The 18,675-nt window shown below is 40.8% G+C and overlaps 1 protein-coding gene across 1 annotated transcript in view; it reads right to left on the reverse strand.

The window, feature by feature from the left end:
* The window catches only part of LOC118400216 (protocadherin-15-like), a 239,626-nt gene that overhangs the window by 22,781 nt on the left and 198,170 nt on the right, over positions 1–18,675 (reverse strand). The window contains exons 26-30 of the mRNA XM_035796860.2: positions 14,655–14,795; positions 11,452–11,579; positions 5,374–5,589; positions 4,158–4,246; positions 1,761–1,937 (exon numbers count right to left, since the gene is read on the reverse strand). Of these exons, the coding sequence (XP_035652753.2) occupies positions 1,761–1,937; positions 4,158–4,246; positions 5,374–5,589; positions 11,452–11,579; positions 14,655–14,795 (751 nt within the window). The remainder of the gene's footprint in view (positions 1–1,760; positions 1,938–4,157; positions 4,247–5,373; positions 5,590–11,451; positions 11,580–14,654; positions 14,796–18,675) is intronic.

Below are 18,675 nucleotides of genomic sequence, written 5' to 3' on the forward strand. Positions count from 1 at the left end.
CCATCACTAGCCGGCTTCCACCTGGTTACACAACTCTGCACCTTAAAGGCTGCTGCCCTATATACATAGACTTGAAATCACTGGCCTCTTTAATAATGGAACACTAGTCACTTTAATAATGTTTAAATAATATTTACATACTGCTTTACTCATCTCATATGTATATACTGTATTCTATTCTACTGTATTTTAGTCAATGCCTCTCCGACATTGCTCAAACTAATATTTATATATTTCTTAATTCCATTCTTTTACTTTTATATTTGTGTGTATTGTTGTGAATATTTTTTTAACACTACTGCACTGTTGGACCTAGGAACAGAAGCATTTTGCTACACCCGCAATAACAAAAAAATGGATTTGATTTGAGATTAGTTATCATGTCGTCACTATTGTGTTGATGGATTAATTACATTCAATAATTTTTGATTAAAAAGGCCTAGACACCAGAAGTATGAATATTATCACATTCAAATTTTCACAGAACTCAAATAAATGGGTTTATTTTAGGGTAGAAATACACAGCTTAGGCTATAAAAACATGACATTGCGTCCCAGATCAGAGCGCATAGGCTTCTCTAGGATACCTGCAGACGTGGTTGTTATCAGTAGGTTATAGTTGATTGAAGTACAGAGTAATTGTCCACAATTACAAATCATGAGGCATTTTATGTGAATTCAATTATACCCACGTTTTCAGTCACAATTTGCTTTTACCACATGTAATGATTGTCATGATACTGATAGAAGTGAAGCCTGATTTGTTGTATGCTAGGCCTACTATACTTCTATATTTGGGTTAATCGTTCTTTTTGATAGGCTAACGTTACTTGATGAAGACATGCTGTTGTAGCAACTCTGTGCTTTTAACTTGAAGCTAAAATGTAATGACCGTAAACTTCAGAGGAGAAAATAAAGCCTTTAATTGTTTGCACGTACATGCTTGTGAATTGTTGCAATGTTCAAAAGTGTAATATGGTTTGGTTGCATTATTCAATAGCGTAATATGTTTTAGAAAAAATATTTCTGTCACTGTTGAATAGTTTGTGCTTACTGGCTAGTGGCTACTGTGACATGTACAATACATTTGAATTGTGGATCAAGAATGTCACGTTGCCAGCCACAACGAAAGATAAGCCAAGGATGTAATGTGAATTTAAAAGTAGAATTCTCTTTCGCCACCCCACTCCTCATGCTCTCCTTCTTATCTTGTCTTGTCTTATCTTACCCTGTATGAGATAAATGGGAGAAACATGGTTCTGCTGTGAAAAAGTGTTGCAACAGTGTAAAAAGGCATTTCACCTGTTTTGTAAGAGGGCAACCATGGGCGCTGAGGAGTGTCTCACTCTTTCTCTTCATACAGGGGGACAAATGCTAAGATGGCATTTCTCCAGAATATTGAAGCCTCTGGGAGGCTTAGTATCAGCTACTGATGGATTGATGGAATAGTACCTCCCTTTTCTCTCTTCCTTTCTCTCTCTCTCTCACATCAAAATGTCATCTCTCCACCCTCCCCACCATTCTGGTGAGTGACTGAATTAACACACCCTGCTGGGGGACAGGGGCCTTTGGATAGGAGGAAAGGGCCTGTGGGTGTGTGGAGAGCGATAGAGAGAAACAAATAAGGGACAACATGCGTTTGCTGACTAATGGTAGAAGGGAGGATAAGACAAAGAATGTATGTAGCAAGAGAAAGAGAGAGAAGAGGAGAGAGAGACAAAGGTAAAGAGCTTTTCATTTAATTGTGTTGGCTCCCTCACTTAAAGAGCTCCTGGCGTGATATGGCCCTGTTGGTCAGTGGGTCAATGGCATACACCAACAGGTCTGACTTGGTGTAGTCCTTCTGGTCAAAGCCGTCTCCGAACAGCTGCGGCCCGATGGACTCCACCACCACCTTGGCCCCTGGGATCTGGTCTTGGACGTATCGCTCCATAATACTGATGTTTGGGAGACAAAACCAATGTGGTCTGTTGATATTTAAAATATAGTATAGTACAGCACCAAGACTTTCTGTAAATGTCAATGGTAAAACACTGTAGAATGCACAGGAAAATACAGCAAATCTGTTTTACAGCATCGATGCTGTAAATTGCACTGCGCTATGGGTAAAATGCTGAAAATACTGTTAATCCCTGGAATTGGAGGCCTCCTGTAAAAATGCTGTGCCTCCTGCTGTGATGTGGAATAATATTTTCAGAGGCTGCTGGTTAGGTACCTTGACTTTATAAGTATATTTATTGCTGCCCAACATTGAATTACGGCATGTTTTCTTAGCTACAGTACCAGTCAAAAGTTTGGGCACACCTACTCATTCAAGGGCTTTTCTTTCTTTTTACTATTTTCTACTTTGTAGAATATTAATGAAGACATCAAAACTATGAAATACCACATATGGAATAATGTAGTAACCAAAAAAAGTGTCAAACACATCTAAATATATTATATATTTGGGATTATTTTAAAAAGACACCCTTTTGCCTTGATTACAGCTTTGCACACTCTTGGTATTCTCTCAACCAGCTTCATGAGGAATGCTTTTCCAACAGTCTTGAAGGGGTTCCCACATATGCTGAGTACTTGCTGGCTGCTTTTCCTTAACTCTACTTTCCAACTCATCCCAAACCATCTCAATTGTGTTGATGTCAGGTGATTATGGAGGCCATGTCATCTGATGCAGCACCATCACTCTCCTTCTTGGTCAAATAGCCCTTACACAGCCTGGAGGTGTGTTGGGTCATTGTCCTGTTGAAAAACAAGTGATAGTCCCACAAAGCGCAAACCAGATGGGATGGCTTATCACTGCAGAATGATGCGGTAGCCATGCTGTTTAAGTGTGCCTTGAATTCTAAATAAATCACTGACTTTTGACTGGCACTGTTGCTCAAGATGAAACAAGCCATTTCAGTCTGCTCTAAATATCTTCCAGTGTGACGTAGAAAGAAAACAACTCAGATAATAATTAGTGTTGTATCATTACATCATCCCTGCTGTTAATTTACAGGAGGGATACTGTAATATGTTTTACAGTAAGTAAAATAGTACTGTAAAATGTATGACAGTATCTCTGCTGTAAAGCAAAATCACTGTATTAAGCTGGCAACAGGAAAGGTTTAACAGTGCAGGTATCGCTTAAACATTAGATATAACTACCTTCATATTTCTGCATCCATCTTTACCATGACGTGGAGGCTTTCTGAATCATTCATAAACTTCTGTCATGCTGTGTGTTACAATGTGCTGATCAAACGTTAGTAGTGGTTGCTTTGGTTCACTTCACCTTCATGTGTTGCCACCCACAAATTACGACATTGACTTTATAATGCTGAAACATCTTTTAACAACTTACTTGTGTGTGACCATATTTGTTTGAGGCCATGGTTTTAAGAATTTCACAATTTTTTCACAATTTCACATTTTTTTCACAGGGCTCCCATAATCAATTCCAGGCTGAGTGAAATTGGCACTTTAAATTACAGCCTCTAAATGTTTGCTTTCTCCAACCCGATTGCCAAGCCTGATGAGTAGAGTACCCAGGTAATTGTTGTGGTCCCCAACTAGGACCAAGGAAAACGGGAGGCCTCTCAGATGTTATCAGAATGATTAACTAAACACATAAAAAGCATAGATCAGCAATTTTAGAGGGGTAGTGTCATTTAAAGTGAGATTTGAAAATAATGAATACCTTCTTATTTTATTTTATGTCTAGAAACTGTACTGTTTTTCAGTCATTAACTGATTGAAAAAAAATGTATTTGACTGTCTATCTGGACAATCAGTGGTTTTAATTGCCCAATCATTGGTTAAGGGAGACAGAAAATAAACATACAGTGAAGCCTATTGATGACCTACTGTAAATTGTGCAACACAGGGATTATTACAAAATGCTAGAACTTCTGAAGTGCTAGGACATTTTTGTCTGTTCCATAAAGTCCCGAAACACAGTTGGAGACTCTACCCTCTTGCATCGTGACACCTTGAACCAAGGCCCCTTATTCATCAGGGGGTGTATGCAATCCCACTATGCTATTCCTCTTACTCCACTCTCTTGTTTCTGTTGAGTGTTCAGGGGCCTTTAGGACCCTAATACGGTTTCAATTTAACCAAGCATGTTCAATGTGACAATAACGCTAAAAGAAAGTGATTGACTGGTGCATTACGCAATAAGCTGCTCTTTATTCTCCTCCACAACGGTGGGCGGGACATTGGACACCACCACCTGCATATCCAGTTGGTTGACCACAGACACCTGAGAGAGAAACAGTGAGAAAGAGAGAGGGAGAAAGAGGGAGAAAGAGAGAGAGGGAGAAAGAGAAAGAAAGAGAAAGAGAGAGACCAGCAGTGAGAGAAAGAAAAAGTGTTTGTGAGAGAGAGAGGATATGTAAATGTTGTACATTCATGCTTGACATGCTGCTGGTGGCCAAAACAAGACACTTAATTGCCTGCTTGTATTGGTGCCATGTGGCAAATCTAATGGCACCTAATATTTGCCGGTGCAGTAAGTGCACTGGCTCTGAGGCCAAATCTCACACACGGCCTCCATGAAATTACATTTTCTCTTGAAAATGGTCAACATAGTTAATAATTAAGCACATGTCGCTGTCACTCGTCCCAAACACTCCTTCTGTGTCATTACAGACTTGTTTGCCCTACACATTAGGAGCAACACTGGCTCCAATAACTGGAAGCAAATGGAAAATATATTGTCTAAGTAAAAAGACACACACACAGGCACACATCAACACACCAATTACAATGAGCAGAAAACGCTTTCCATGCATAGTTGAACTGCATCATCAGCGGGAAGCAGAGGGGTTCACTGGCGTACACATTACGCATCTTGTGTGCTGTTACTGCTCTTCATAATGTAATATATTGATAGCTAGACACAGTCGAGATAGAAAATAAATCATGTTTCATCATCATGTAGCTTCCTAATGAATACATCAGCTCAGAGGAAAACTGTCTGACACTAATAAACCCATCAGGTTGTTTGGGTGTGGGGTGTGGGGCTTGGCATCTGTTAAGATCACAGTTAACAGATGACAAACTACAAACTGCCAGACTTTGCAGTCTCATTTCACTTGCCCAATGAGAAACACTTGAGGAAATGAAGGTTTACATGTGTGTGTGTGTGTGTGTGTGTGTGTGTGTGTGTGTGTGTGTGTGTGTGTGTGTGTGTGTGTGTGTGTGTGTGTGTGTGTGTGTGTGTGTGTGTGTGTGTGTGTGTGTGTGTGTGTGTGTGTGTGTGTGTGTGTGTGTGTGTGTGTGTGTGTGTGTGTGTGTGTGTGTGTGTGTGAGAGTGTGAGAGAGAGAGAGAGAGAGAGACATGGACCATGGAGGGATATGGGTTGTTTGAGGACAGTGGACACTCACCACCACATCGGCGCTGCTGCTCAGACCCTCGCCGTAGTTGTCGGTGGCAATGACCTCAAACTTGAAGTAGGACCTGCGCATGTTGCGGTACATGATGGCCGTCTTGATGATACCCGTGTACTGCTCGATCACAAAGCTGTCTCGACCGTCTGCCGTGGGCGGGATGATCAGCCGGTACGCATTGGCACTGTAGTTCCCTGTATCTGCATCAGTGGCCTAAGTAAAAGAGAACCCACAACCACACACACAAACACACACAAGAAAACCCACAACCACAACCACAACAACATATACACACAAACACACACACACACGGTACACTGCTTACAGGGTAAGGCAACTGGAATGTAATTTTGTAATTTGGGTGAACTATCACTTTAACAATGGTAGTAATGATGAGTGTGCTTCAGTTGTGGTTGCAAATTTTGGGACAGAATGCTTTCCTTGTCGCCACAAATATGCACATTGAATACACACAAATGGAGGGCATAGAATAAAGTATTGAGGCAACTTACAAATCAAAATAGCATCATCTAAGCATGTCGCTCTGGATAAGAACTTTTGCTCATTGACCAAAATGTACTATTGTCATTGTTCCCTGAAGGACGAGAGTGCATTGATCTAATTTGACCAGGAGAGGGGGAACTTGAGCTCTCATACTCATTCATCAAGAAGAATTCTCCTACTTTTCAGTAGGAGAATTGTCTTTCGAGACTCACTTTTGTTTAACAACAGCTGATAATTAGAATAGGGTACATGTTCTACCAAAATGAACAAATGGCGGTGAACAAGCGTGATTGCTCAAGATGGCGCTTTCTCAGTATGGATGAGCCTAGTATGGTCATATTTGTTACTTACTGCATACGTTTTCACGATTAGTACACAGTATGTAGTTTTAGTAAGTAGTAGGCAAGACAGATTTTCGGACACGGCCATAGACTCTGGACTCCCTGCCACTGGCACCAATTCTCAGAGTGCCTGTTTGCAATGACATTGATTAATAGGTGCAATGCCTTTGTATTTGTATTTATTTTTTACAGTTGTATTTGTATTCATTATGGATCCCCATTAGCTACTGTTCCTGGGCATGGGATGATGGAGGGATTGAATGAGGGAGAATCGAGGGAGGATGGATGGAAAGATAGCATTTTAATGACAGGGCTGCCCAATCTTAGAATGTGGTTACATGTTTTACAATAAAGCGATTATTGTGGATAGTCAGATTAATATGATAGTTTGATTAAAACATTTACACGCTTTGCAAGAAGAACGATTTCCCTTATAATCCTGTTTACATGAACACATCTGAAATCAGCCTACCTGAAAATCACCAATCAAAATAAATGTTTTACCACAGCAACCATGCCATTTTTGGAAAGCGTATTTGATTCTGAGTTTGGACATATAAAGTTTGTATGGGAAAATGACTTCTATGACACATATATTCAATTTAGTTCACTCACACTAAAGAGGGATGCTTGCTCGTGTGGTGCTAGCACATGAGCAGATACACGGCTGGAACACCGATTAAGTTGTTTAAATGGCCTAATAATTCAAAAGATTGCTCAGAAAACCAGGTGTTTTACTTGGCGTATGCTTACTTCGAGCCAGAAGACCTTTCACCTCTCACATTCTCCTCTGCAGCAGAGAGAAAGAGGTGAAGCAAGAGGTTTCACTCTCGCCAACATCTGTTCAAAATAGTCACTTATTTTGGACCTAAGCGTTTCGCCTGCCTTCCCGCATTTTGGACAACAACCCCCATCGTTAGGGCGGAGAGATGAGCGTATAGTCATTATATGCAGATCTGTCTGCAACCAAAATGGATGCCACATGCTACTTCCATCTCTTAATTTATAATGACTTTAACCTTAATCTTAACCCTTATCCTAACCCTAAACGTAATCCTTACCCTAACCCTTGTTAGCAGTTGATGTTTTTCTTCAATAACACAGACCCCAAAGCTAATAAGGGGGTGAAAAATATATTTATTCAAAGAGAACAAATCATAGTTGTTATGCTGGGGAGTAGATAGCAGGTGTTCATTCTTCCCTGTCCTCAATGGTTTCACCAATTAATTTGTATTTGTAAAATACTGCCCCCTACCCAAGAGATGTTAAAGGCTTGAACTGCCGCTTTCACGGACCGTGACCCTCATGCGGCCTTATAAGAAATCCCGCAATGCCCTCTGTTAAACCATCAAACAAGCAACGCATCAAAACAGGACTAATATCAAATTCTACACTGAACAAAAACTTAAACGCAACATGTAAAGTGTTGGTAATAAAAGACCCCCCCCATCAAAAAAAAGCTCATGTCTCTCAAATGTAGTAAACCATTTGGTATACATCCATGCTAGTGAGCACAATCTCATTTTCCAAGATAATGCATCCACTTGAAAGGTGTGGAATTTTAAGAAGCTGACTAAACAGCATGATCATTATACAGGTGCACCTTGTGCTGGGGACAATAAAAGGCCACTTTAAAATGTGCAGTTTTGTCATACAACATAATGCCACAGATTCCATGAGGCATATTGTATTGCTGTAAATGTAATATTACAACATATATGTTGGGCCTAATATTGCCTCAATATTGAAATAGGCCTACAGTAAATGTTTACACATATCCAAATTACATTTTATATGTGGTAGAAGAGTATACCTTACTTATTCATGTTGATGGAGCTAAATTATGAATTTGGTAACCTTCTTGATGGCAAGTTAGCGTTTTTCTCATTAATCTTGTTCTGGAGGCAACTCTGCAGAGTGGTCACTAGCTGGCATAGCCACAAAGTCATATAATCAGATTTTAAACCCAACCTTAACCTTAAATTCAGACCAAAAAGCACATTTTTGTTTTGTTTTGTTTTCATAAATATAGCCAATTTTGACTTTGCAGCTGGCCCATAGAGCGTAAATTGCTCAGTCCAGGGTAAGATTCATGACAATAAACGTCAACCTGCCAGATTTTTGGCCACCGTTTAATGGGTGAACTGGGATTATATGTCAATTCATCATTATATTAGATTCCACCAGTGAATAAAGGAATGGAGAGAGGGAAGGAGACGATGATGATATGAAACGGTAAAAAATAATATATATATATATATATATATATATATATATATATATATATATATATATATATATATATATATACACTTCCGTTCAAAAGTTTGGGGTCACTTGATCAGAAATACAGTGTAGACATTGTTAATGTTGTAAATGGCTATTGTAGTTGTTAAAGTCTGTTTTTTAATTGAATATCAACATAGGTGTACAGAGGCCCATTATCAGCAACCATCACTCCTGTGTTCCAGTGGCACGTTGTGTTAGCTAATCCAAGTTTCTAATTTTAAAAAGGCTAATTGATCATTAGAAAACCCTTTGCAATTATGTTAGCACAGCTGAAAACTGTTGTACTGATTAAAGAAGCAAGAAAACTGGCCTTCTTTAGACTAGTGGAGCCTCAGCATTTGTGGGTTCGATGACAGGCTCAAAATGGCCAGAAACAATGGACTTTCTTATGAAACTCATCAGTCTATTCTTGTTCTGAGAAATGAAGGCAATTCCATGCAAGACATTGCCAAGAAACTGAAGATCTAGTACAACGCTGTGTACTTCTCCCTTTACAGAACAATGCAAACTGGCTCTAACCAGAATAGAAAGAGGAGTGGGAGGTCCTGGTGCACAACTGAGCAAGAGGACAAGTACATTAGAGTGTCTAGTTTGAGAAACAGACCCCTCACAAGTCCCCAACTGGCAGCTTCATTAAATAGTACCTGCCAAAAACACCAGTCTCAATCAACGTCAACAGTGAAGAGGCGACTCCGGGATGCTGGCCTTCTAGGCAGAGTTGCAAAGAAAAAGCCATATCTCAGACTGGCCAATAAAAAGAAAATATTAAGATGGGAAAAAGAACACAGACACTGGACAGAGAAAGATTGGAAAAAACTGTTGTGGACAGACAAATCTAAGTTTGAGGTGTTCGGATCACAAACAAGAACATTCTTTATTTGACTCTATGCAAACTGGAAACCACATATCCTGAGGCTGCATTCATTGTAGCTGTGGATTGTTCCTGTTCCCAAGAAAGCTAAGGTAACTGAGCTAAATGACTACCGCCCCGTAGCACTCACTTCCGTCATCACGAAGTGCTTTGAGAGACTAGTCAATGACCATATCACCTCCACCCTACCTGACACCATAGACCCACTCCAATTTGCTTACCGCCCCAATAGGTCCACAGACGACGCAATCGCAACCACACTGCACACTGCCCTAACCCATCTGGACAAGAGGAATACCTATGTGAGAATGCTGTTCATCGACTACAGCTCAGCATTTAACACCATAGTACCCTCCAAACTCGTCATCAAGCTCAAGACCCCGGGTCTCGACCCCACCCTGTGCAACTGGGTACTGGACCTGACGGGCCACCCCCAGGTGGTGAGGGTAGGTAACACCATCTTCACCCCGCTGATCCTCAATACTTGGGCCCCACAAGGGTGCGTTCTGAGCCCTCTCCTGTACTCCCTGTTCACCCACCACTGCGTGGCCATGCACGCCTCCAACTCAATCATCAAGTTTACGGATGACACTACCGTAGTAGGCTTGATTACCAACAACGACGAGACAGCCTACAGGGAGGAGGTGAGGGCCCTCGGAGTGTGGTGTGAGGAAAATAACCTCACACTCAACATCAACAAAACAAAGGAGATGATCGTGGACTTCAGGAAACAGCAGAGGGAGCACCCCCCTATCCACAACAACGGGACAGTAGCGGAGTGGGTAGTAAGTTTTATGTTCCTCAGGGTACACATCATGGACAAACTGAATTGGGCCACCCATATAGACAGAGTTGTGAAGAAATTCAGCTTGTCACCAAAAGCACTCACAAACTTTTACATGTCGGGCTGTATCACCGCCTGGTACGACAACTGCTCCACCCACAACCGTAAGGCTCTCCAGAGGGTAGTGAGGTCTGTACAACGCATCACTGGGGGTAAACTACCTGCCCTCCATGACACCTACACCACTCGATGTCACAGGAAGGCCATAAAGATCATCGAGGACAACAACCACCTGAGCCACTGCCTGTTCACCCCGCTTATCATCCAGAAAGCGCGGTAGGTACAGGTGCATCAAAGCAGGGGCCGAGAGAATGAAAAACAGCTTTATCTCAAGGCCATCAGACTGTTAAACAGCCACCACTAACATTGAGTTGTTGCTGCCAACATACTGACTCAACTCCAGCCACTTTAATAATGTAAATTGATGTAAAAAATGTATCACTAGACACTTTAAACAATGGCACTTAATATAATGTTTACATACCCTACATTACTCATCTCATATGTATATACTGTACTCTATACCATCTACTGCATCTTGCCTTTGCCGTTCTGTACCATCACTCATTCATATATCTTTATGTACATATTCTTTATCCCTTTACACTTGTGTGTTTAAGGTAGTAGTTGTGGAATTGTTAGGTTAGATTACTCGTTGGTCATTACTGCATTGTCGGATCTAGAAGCACAAGCATTTCGCTACACTCGCATTAACATATACTAACCATGTGTGTGTGACAATAAATGCGATTTTTGATTTGAACATGAGACGCAGAAAAAATGAAAAGATGCTGGAGGAGTGCTTGATGCCCTCTGTCAAGCATGGTGGAGGCAATGTGATGGTCTGGGTGTGCTTTGGTGGTGGCAAAGTGGGAGATTTGTACAGGGTAAAAGGGAGCCAATTTCACTTAATTGGAGCCAATTTTGCTTAATTGGAGCCAATTTCCTCCTACAACAGGACAATGACCCAAAGCACAGCTCCAAACTAGGCAAGAACTATTTAGGGAAGAAGCAGTCAGCTGGTATTCTGTCTATAATGGATTGGCCAGCACAGTGACCGGATCTCAACCCTATTGAGCTGTTGTGGGGGCAGCTTGACCGTATGGTATGTAAGAGCTTCCCATCAAGCCAATCCAACTTGTGGGAGGTGCTTCAGGAAGCAATGGGTGAAATCTCTTCAGATTACCTCAACAAATTGATAACTAGAATGCCAAAGGTTTTCTCACTTTTATCTTCAGCACAGAGGAGAAGGTGTTGGCGTCTTCAGCCACACCACCGATGTAGAACTTTCTGGTGAAGACAGGCGGGTGGTCGTTCTCATCATGCACCTCGATATATACCTTGGCTGAGTTGGCTGCAGAGTTAGAGGAGGGACACAGTCACATTTTTGTCATTAAGCATGTTGTTTTATCCAGACAAACAGGGCAGCAAGTGCACACAACTTTTATTTTCAATCCTTTACAGTATATACCATAGTTTAGAAGAATAATTGTTGGTTGGGAAGGGGAGTTTTATTGCAAAATAGAAGTCCAACACACAGGTTCCAGTTTATAATAAATAATAAAATATGTGCTCTTTTTGCTATTTCCATTCATATGCCTGGTTGTCCTCAAGGAAAAGAGCTTGTTGTACGGGTGAACACACTCCATACTAGTGGCAGTCAGTGCCGTTTAAGACGAGGGAGGACAATTATTTTTTCATGAGCATGGCCTTATTTCTATTACAGCATATTGGATGACTGTAATTCATGTTACATTCACCCAGTTCAAAGTAACATTGATAGGTTTAGGCTACGACATGATGCTCATGAGATTGTAATTCATAGGCAAGGTTGTAGCAATGTAGGTACACACAGGTCAAGAGAAAATGTTGAGGAGACAGTGACACATGGACAGACAGCGACACATTCAATACAGCCTTGCACACTCTTGCCTGCATCTAGCTGATCAAGGGTGTAATCATTAGTCCAAAAGTTGCAAATGAGATGAGAGTTTCTATTGGTAAAATTGAGGTATGTTTATACCTGTTTCTTTCCATTTGATTTTTTAAAATAATTTTTTTTTCAAAAGAATTGGTGGAATGAATACACCCCTGGTCACGCATAAACACAGTTCACATTCATAGCAGCCATGTTGTATTCCTTTTCGCATCTATGCGCTCTCCTCCTCTCACTTTTTCCCTTTGTGACCAAGCAAAAAAACCTTTCTATGGAATGGGTCTATGGAATGGGTCTAGTGAGTCTATGGAATGGGGTGAGAACCATGAGTCTCCTAGGTTTTGTATTGAAATCATGGTACTACCCTACAGAGTGCTGTTGAGGCTACTGTAGACCTTCATTGCAAAACAGTATATTTTAATACATTATTTGGTGATAATTAATATATTTAGTATAGTTTTACCTCAAAAGGGTAACTTTAAATGTTTTACTATATATTTTTTAATGAAACTCACTGAGGAGTATAGTCCTCCCTTTCCTTCACTGAGGAGCCTCCACTGCTCCATATCTATTTGTCACAGTTATTCATATACAGTACAAATACAGTATGAACAAAACAAGCACAACCCTACACTTAGGAAAAAATATGCACTGTCGAAGAAAATGTGTCTTCCATTAGTGCACAAAATTGTATAGTAATGTGGCATAGCGCTAAGAATGAGCAGGGGGAATAGGACAAACAAAAACACAGTATATCAAATCACAGGTACAAACACCACCGTGTGAGAGCCAAAGGGAAAGCCAGGAGGGAAAGCCAGGAGGGAAAGCCAGGAGGGAAAGCCAGGAGGGAAAGGAGCGAGGTCTGCACACTGCACAGTTTCTACCCTTTTCTTTTTTGCTCTCTCTTTCTCACCTTTTTCTCATCTGTTGTGGTCTTCTGGGAAATTGAAACTTTTCAGTAAAGGCAAACTCTCACAAACAGATTATTGCAAGCGTAGAGCAATACAACCACACAGTGAGAAATGCAGCACACACACACAAATTTACATAAAGAAAACCATGGCAGAAAGCGCTCTTGAGTGTGTGTAGAGTGCAATTTCATTTAAGGAAAGGAGTGGTGGGGCTGGGGGAGGTGTGTTAACCCCCGAAGGTCGATATCCGCACCCCCACGGAAATGTCTGTAATTAGCATAATAATAAAATCACCATAAAAATATGTTAGTTTTGCAGTAGATGCATCTCCACCTCAATCAACTGCATCAACCTATGTAGCACTTCCACATCTGGGGTGAAAAGTGACGTTGAACACGACTGTGTTCTCCGTTTTGCTGTACAACCCCCACAAGGGTCTTAGGATTCGTCTGAAGTCGGCACAGCCAACCCTCTCACGAACATTTATATGTCAGTTGTTTTGCTCTAGGACTCCCACAGGCCTCACAAGACTCATCTGAAGGTCCCCGGTACCAGTTGAAAAAATGGACCAAAAAGGGACAGACACTTCAGAACAAACTTCATTTTAGATTTTTTTTTTGGGGGGGAGGGACTATCTGTTGTTGTTGCATGTAGTGAATCTGTTATTCAATAGCACTAACGACAAATAACATTTTTCATCAACACATTTAAAAAATATATATTTGTATACTTCAAGGGATCTTATCCAAACAAGGGCACTGCGTTCATCCACCTCTGGCCTGCTCGCCTCCCTACCACTGAGGAAGTACAGTTCCCGCTCAGCCCAGTCAAAACTGTTCGCTGCTCTGGCTCCCCAATGGTGGAACAAACTCCCTCACGACGCCAGGACAGCGGAGTCAATCACCACCTTCCGGAGACACCTGAAACCCCACCTCTTTAAGGAATACCTTGGATAGGATAAAGTAATCATTCTCACCCCCCTTAAAAGATTTAGATGCACTATTGTAAAGTGGCTGTTCCACTGGATGTCATAAGGTGAATGCACCAATTTGTAAGTCGCTCTGGATAAGAGCGTCTGCTAAATGACTTAAATGTAAATGTAAATGTAATGTAATGTTATTATTCTAAATGAAATAGCAACATGATCCTTAGTATGACCTTCTTAAAACTATTCAGTATAGCTTAGTAGACCCTCTCCCCAGGCTTAGACAGGGTTTAGACTCTTATGGGTTAAATTGATTTGAAAAATTGACTCTGCTTTATTAAACGTGTGTGTGTGTGTGTGTGTGCATGTGTGTGTCTACATGTGTAGTGATTTTAATTGGACTCTGACAATTACGCCCTGTTCTGTTTTGTTTATTTGAACTCAATAAGGTTTTAATAAAAATACAAATTAGACGGCAAGGTGCCCTGGTCTGTATTACAATAATTGCAGAGATAAGTGAGGTGAAGTGGGTTTCTCTGATGTGACACCTCCTCTTAGGACCATGATACAAATGTCAACCACCGTATCTAGCCAGAAAGGTGATTAACTGATGTAGCATCCCAGCCCCCTATGTCTAGCTCAATACCCCTGTCTTACTTTTGGAGGGAACCCGCAGTTGGGCCTTGACCACAGCCATGGAGTCAGCCTGGACCCTGAGCACGTAGCTGGTAACAGTCTCATAATCCAGAAGCTTAGCCGTGGAGATCACACCTGTCCGGTTATTCACTTGGAATTCACCTGCAACCAACAAGAAAACAAACAATATGAGGAGGTATTGGAAGCACTCTCTGACAGGATCAACATTGGATTAAATTGAGATTTACACCTAAATAGATATAACCATCATTTGAGATGGCCATAAACAATAACTGGTAATTTTGCATAGTTTTAGAATGGTCTGGAACTCACCTCTCTGGTAAAAAATAGTTAGAAATTGCTGAGGTGTACTCACTTTTGAGGACACAAGCTCAAGTACAGTACCTTCAGAAAGTATTCACACCCCTTGACTTTTTCTCTTATTTAGTTGTTTTACAGTCTGCATTTAAAATGTATTAAATTAAGACGTTTTGTTACATGGCTCTCACAGACATGTAACTTCTTCTTTAAGGGGCTCCTCTTTACTCCACTCATTACCTGTATTAATGGCACCTGTTTGAACTTGTTATCAGTATAAAATACACCTGTCCACAACCTCAAACAGTCACACTCCAAACTCCACTATTGCCAAGACCAAAAAGAGCTGTCAAAGGACACCAGAAACAAAATTGTAGACCTGCACCAGGCTGGGAAGACTGAATCTGCAATAGGTAAGCAGCTTGGTCTGAAGAAATAAACTGTGGGAGCAATTATTAGGAAATGGAAGACATACAAGACCACTGATAATCTCCCTCGATCTGGGGCTCCACGCAAGATCTCACCCCGTGGGGTCAAAATTATCACAAGAACGGTGAGCAAAAATCCCAGAACCACACGGGGGGACCTAGTGAATGACCTGCAGAGAGCTGGGACCAAAGTAACAAAGTAAGTAAGTAACACACTACGCTGCCAGACGTGTCCCCCTGCTTAAGCTAGTACATGTCCAGGCCCGTCTGAAGTTTGCTAGAGAGCATTTGGATGATCCAGAAGAAGATTGGGAGAATGTCATATGGTCAGATGAAACCAAAATATAACTTTTTGGTAAAAACTCAACTTGTCGTGTTTGGAGGACAAAGAATGCTGAGTTGCATCCAAAGAACACCATACCTACTGTGAAGCATGGGGGAAGCTAGTACATGTCCAGGCCCGTCTGAAATTTGCTATAGAGCATTTGGATGATCCAGAAGAAGATTGGGAGAATGTGGCTGGGTCTTTCAGCATGACAATGATCCCAAACACACCGCCCGGGCAAAGAAGGAGTGGCTTCGTAAGAAGCATTTCAAGGTCCTGGAGTGGCCTAGCCGGTCTCCAGATCTCAACCCCATAGAACATCTTTGGAGGGAGTTGAAAGTCTGTGTTGCCCAGCAACAACCCCAAAACATCACTGCTCCAGAGGAGATCTGCATGGAGGAATGGGCCAAAATACCAGCAACAGTGTGTGAAAAACTTGTGAAGACTTACAGAAAACGTTTGACCTCTGTCATTGCCAACAAAGGGTATATAACATAAGTATTAAGATAAACTTTTGTTATTGACCAAATTCTTATTTTCCACCATCATTTGCAAATAAATTCCTTAAAAATCTTACAATGTGATTTTCTGGATTTTTTTTTCATTTTGTCTGTCATAGTTGAAGTGTACCTAAAATAAAATGCATCTAATTTACTTATTTATGGTCCGATCTTGATGGAACGGTCCACAACCCTATACCCTAGACACCCACATGAATGACGCAGACACCAAAGATAAGTCCCTATCTGTTTTATGGGCCTGCTGTAAGCTGCCTGTATGCAGCCAAAATGCGGCCAGAGACCTTCTAGAGCAGCACCACCCCCTCAAGATTCTGAGCCTGCCTGGCAATCTTGGTCCTGCAAAACCAGAGCCCCCTGATGGGAGAGCATAATATACAAGGGAATTCTCAAAGCTGCTAATGAGAACCTTAATGATCTTGATCTTGTAACTGATCTTGTACCTAGCTGGTGGGGATGCCTACACCCAAGCAGTGTCAGTGCTAGCAACACTAGCAGCAATAACCCATGAGGAGGGGGTCACACTGACATTCAGAGAGGGGCCATACTATTGTGGCACTGGTGGCACAAAATCATCAAAGGTCTGACTGCACGGAGATGCTTGGGAATATGGTCACAACAGGGGACCATGTGTGTGTGTTTCAGAGGAAGGAGGTAAATCTGATCTCCATCACCTCGGACGTGACAATGGTTAATCAAATCTCCCCATTTCTGCTCAGTTTTGCAGGCCTTCTCATACAGCTGCAATTGTATATGCATTCGTGAACAAGGTCTTTCTTGAGTTGGGCTCTGGGATGGTGCAACTGTTGAGCATCTGAGTCTATGGTTGTTTGTGGGGGAAAGGGGTTGTGTGTGTGTGTGTGTGTGTGTGTGTGTGTGTGTGTGTGTGTGTGTGTGTGTGTGTGTGTGTGTGTGTGTGTGTGTGTGTGTGTGTGTGTGTGTGTGTGTGTGTGTGTGTGTGTGTGTGTGTGTGTGTGTGTGCGTGCGTGCGTGCGTGCGTGAGTAAAATATGTTAGGGACAACATTGGATGAATCACAATTATTATTTGCTAAAATAATAATTGCTTGCCTAAATGTAATGTTTGTAATGGCAATACTGGTAAGCTGTAACAATAAACTGTCTACATTCCTACAAATATGAATAGCTGAAATATGTTAAGGAAATTAAGATAAACAGGATTTTAATATATATATATTATATATATATTTAAAACAAATTGAGGTGAGGGAAATGTAAACGTTTTTGGCATTTGATCTACTGCTGTTCTGTGGGTGGCACTGTGTGCTCTTTTCGAAGGATGGATTCTGGTCTCTCTGGGGCCATGGGATCCGGGGGTTCGGGTGGGGTCTGCCATTCATTGGGATGACAACCCAACTCGGCATGAGGAGGGGTTTTAGCAGGTGGAATAGTGGGGACCAATTGGAGGTTTAATTAGTAGCAATGCAAATATTATGGTACAGCTATATAGACACTCAATCTTATGTTACTTTTTAATGGCACGTTTACAAACATATATTATGATAAATAGAATTGAAACTTGCTTCTCATTATGGTAATTTGTGAAATAAGTATAGCCAGTTAAATTTGTAATGGCTGAGCAGATAATAAGAAAAGACGATCGGTTTTTACCTGGCTAAAAGAGAAGGAATATAATATCTATTGTTTACAGGAAACTCATTCAACAATTTTAAATGAAGTTTTGTGAAAAAAGGACTGGGGCTGTCAAAATATATTTCTCCCATCGGCAAAGAAATTCAAAAGGGGTCCTTATATTATATTATTATATTAATAGTAACAGTAATTTTGATCCAAATGTGCAAATTGTCCAAACAGATCCTCAAGGTGGATGGAGGATTTTAAACATGTTATTGGACCATAAACATATATGGTTTATTAAACTATACTGTCCAAATAATGATGATCCAAGATTCTTTTAAAAAATATATGAGAATTTATCAACTCTACAAGCTACATAAGACTCTAGTATTATTGTGTGAAATTATAATATGGTTTTAAAAGAAAACGCTCTGAAGTTTGTGTAAATGTGAATTGAATGTAGGAAAACACAGTATAACACAATAGATCTGGTTTAGATAATACAATGAAAAAAAACATACGTTTTTTCATTTTTATTGTTGTAACATCATCTTTAAAAGACAAAACAAACATTCAGATAGGATGATGGGGACAATTTCAGTGAAAAACATAAGAGGGTAAGAGTACTTGTGCAAAGTGTCAGGATGATAACTTCCAAAATGATTGTGCTACATGACATTTATCATGAACTCACCCAGGTGTCCCACACAAGTTGCCCAAATGTACCCAAGTGGCCAAATTGGTGAAGTTATACATTTTGAATGGAATAACTATATACAAAATACCAAAATGGTATTCTAACACATCCACCCCCAAAGAATGGAGAAAAAACATGAAAAAATATATATACATTTAC

This window comes from Oncorhynchus keta, chromosome 2 (assembly GCF_023373465.1).
Source record: "Oncorhynchus keta strain PuntledgeMale-10-30-2019 chromosome 2, Oket_V2, whole genome shotgun sequence".
Classification (NCBI taxonomy): Eukaryota; Metazoa; Chordata; class Actinopteri; order Salmoniformes; family Salmonidae; genus Oncorhynchus; species Oncorhynchus keta.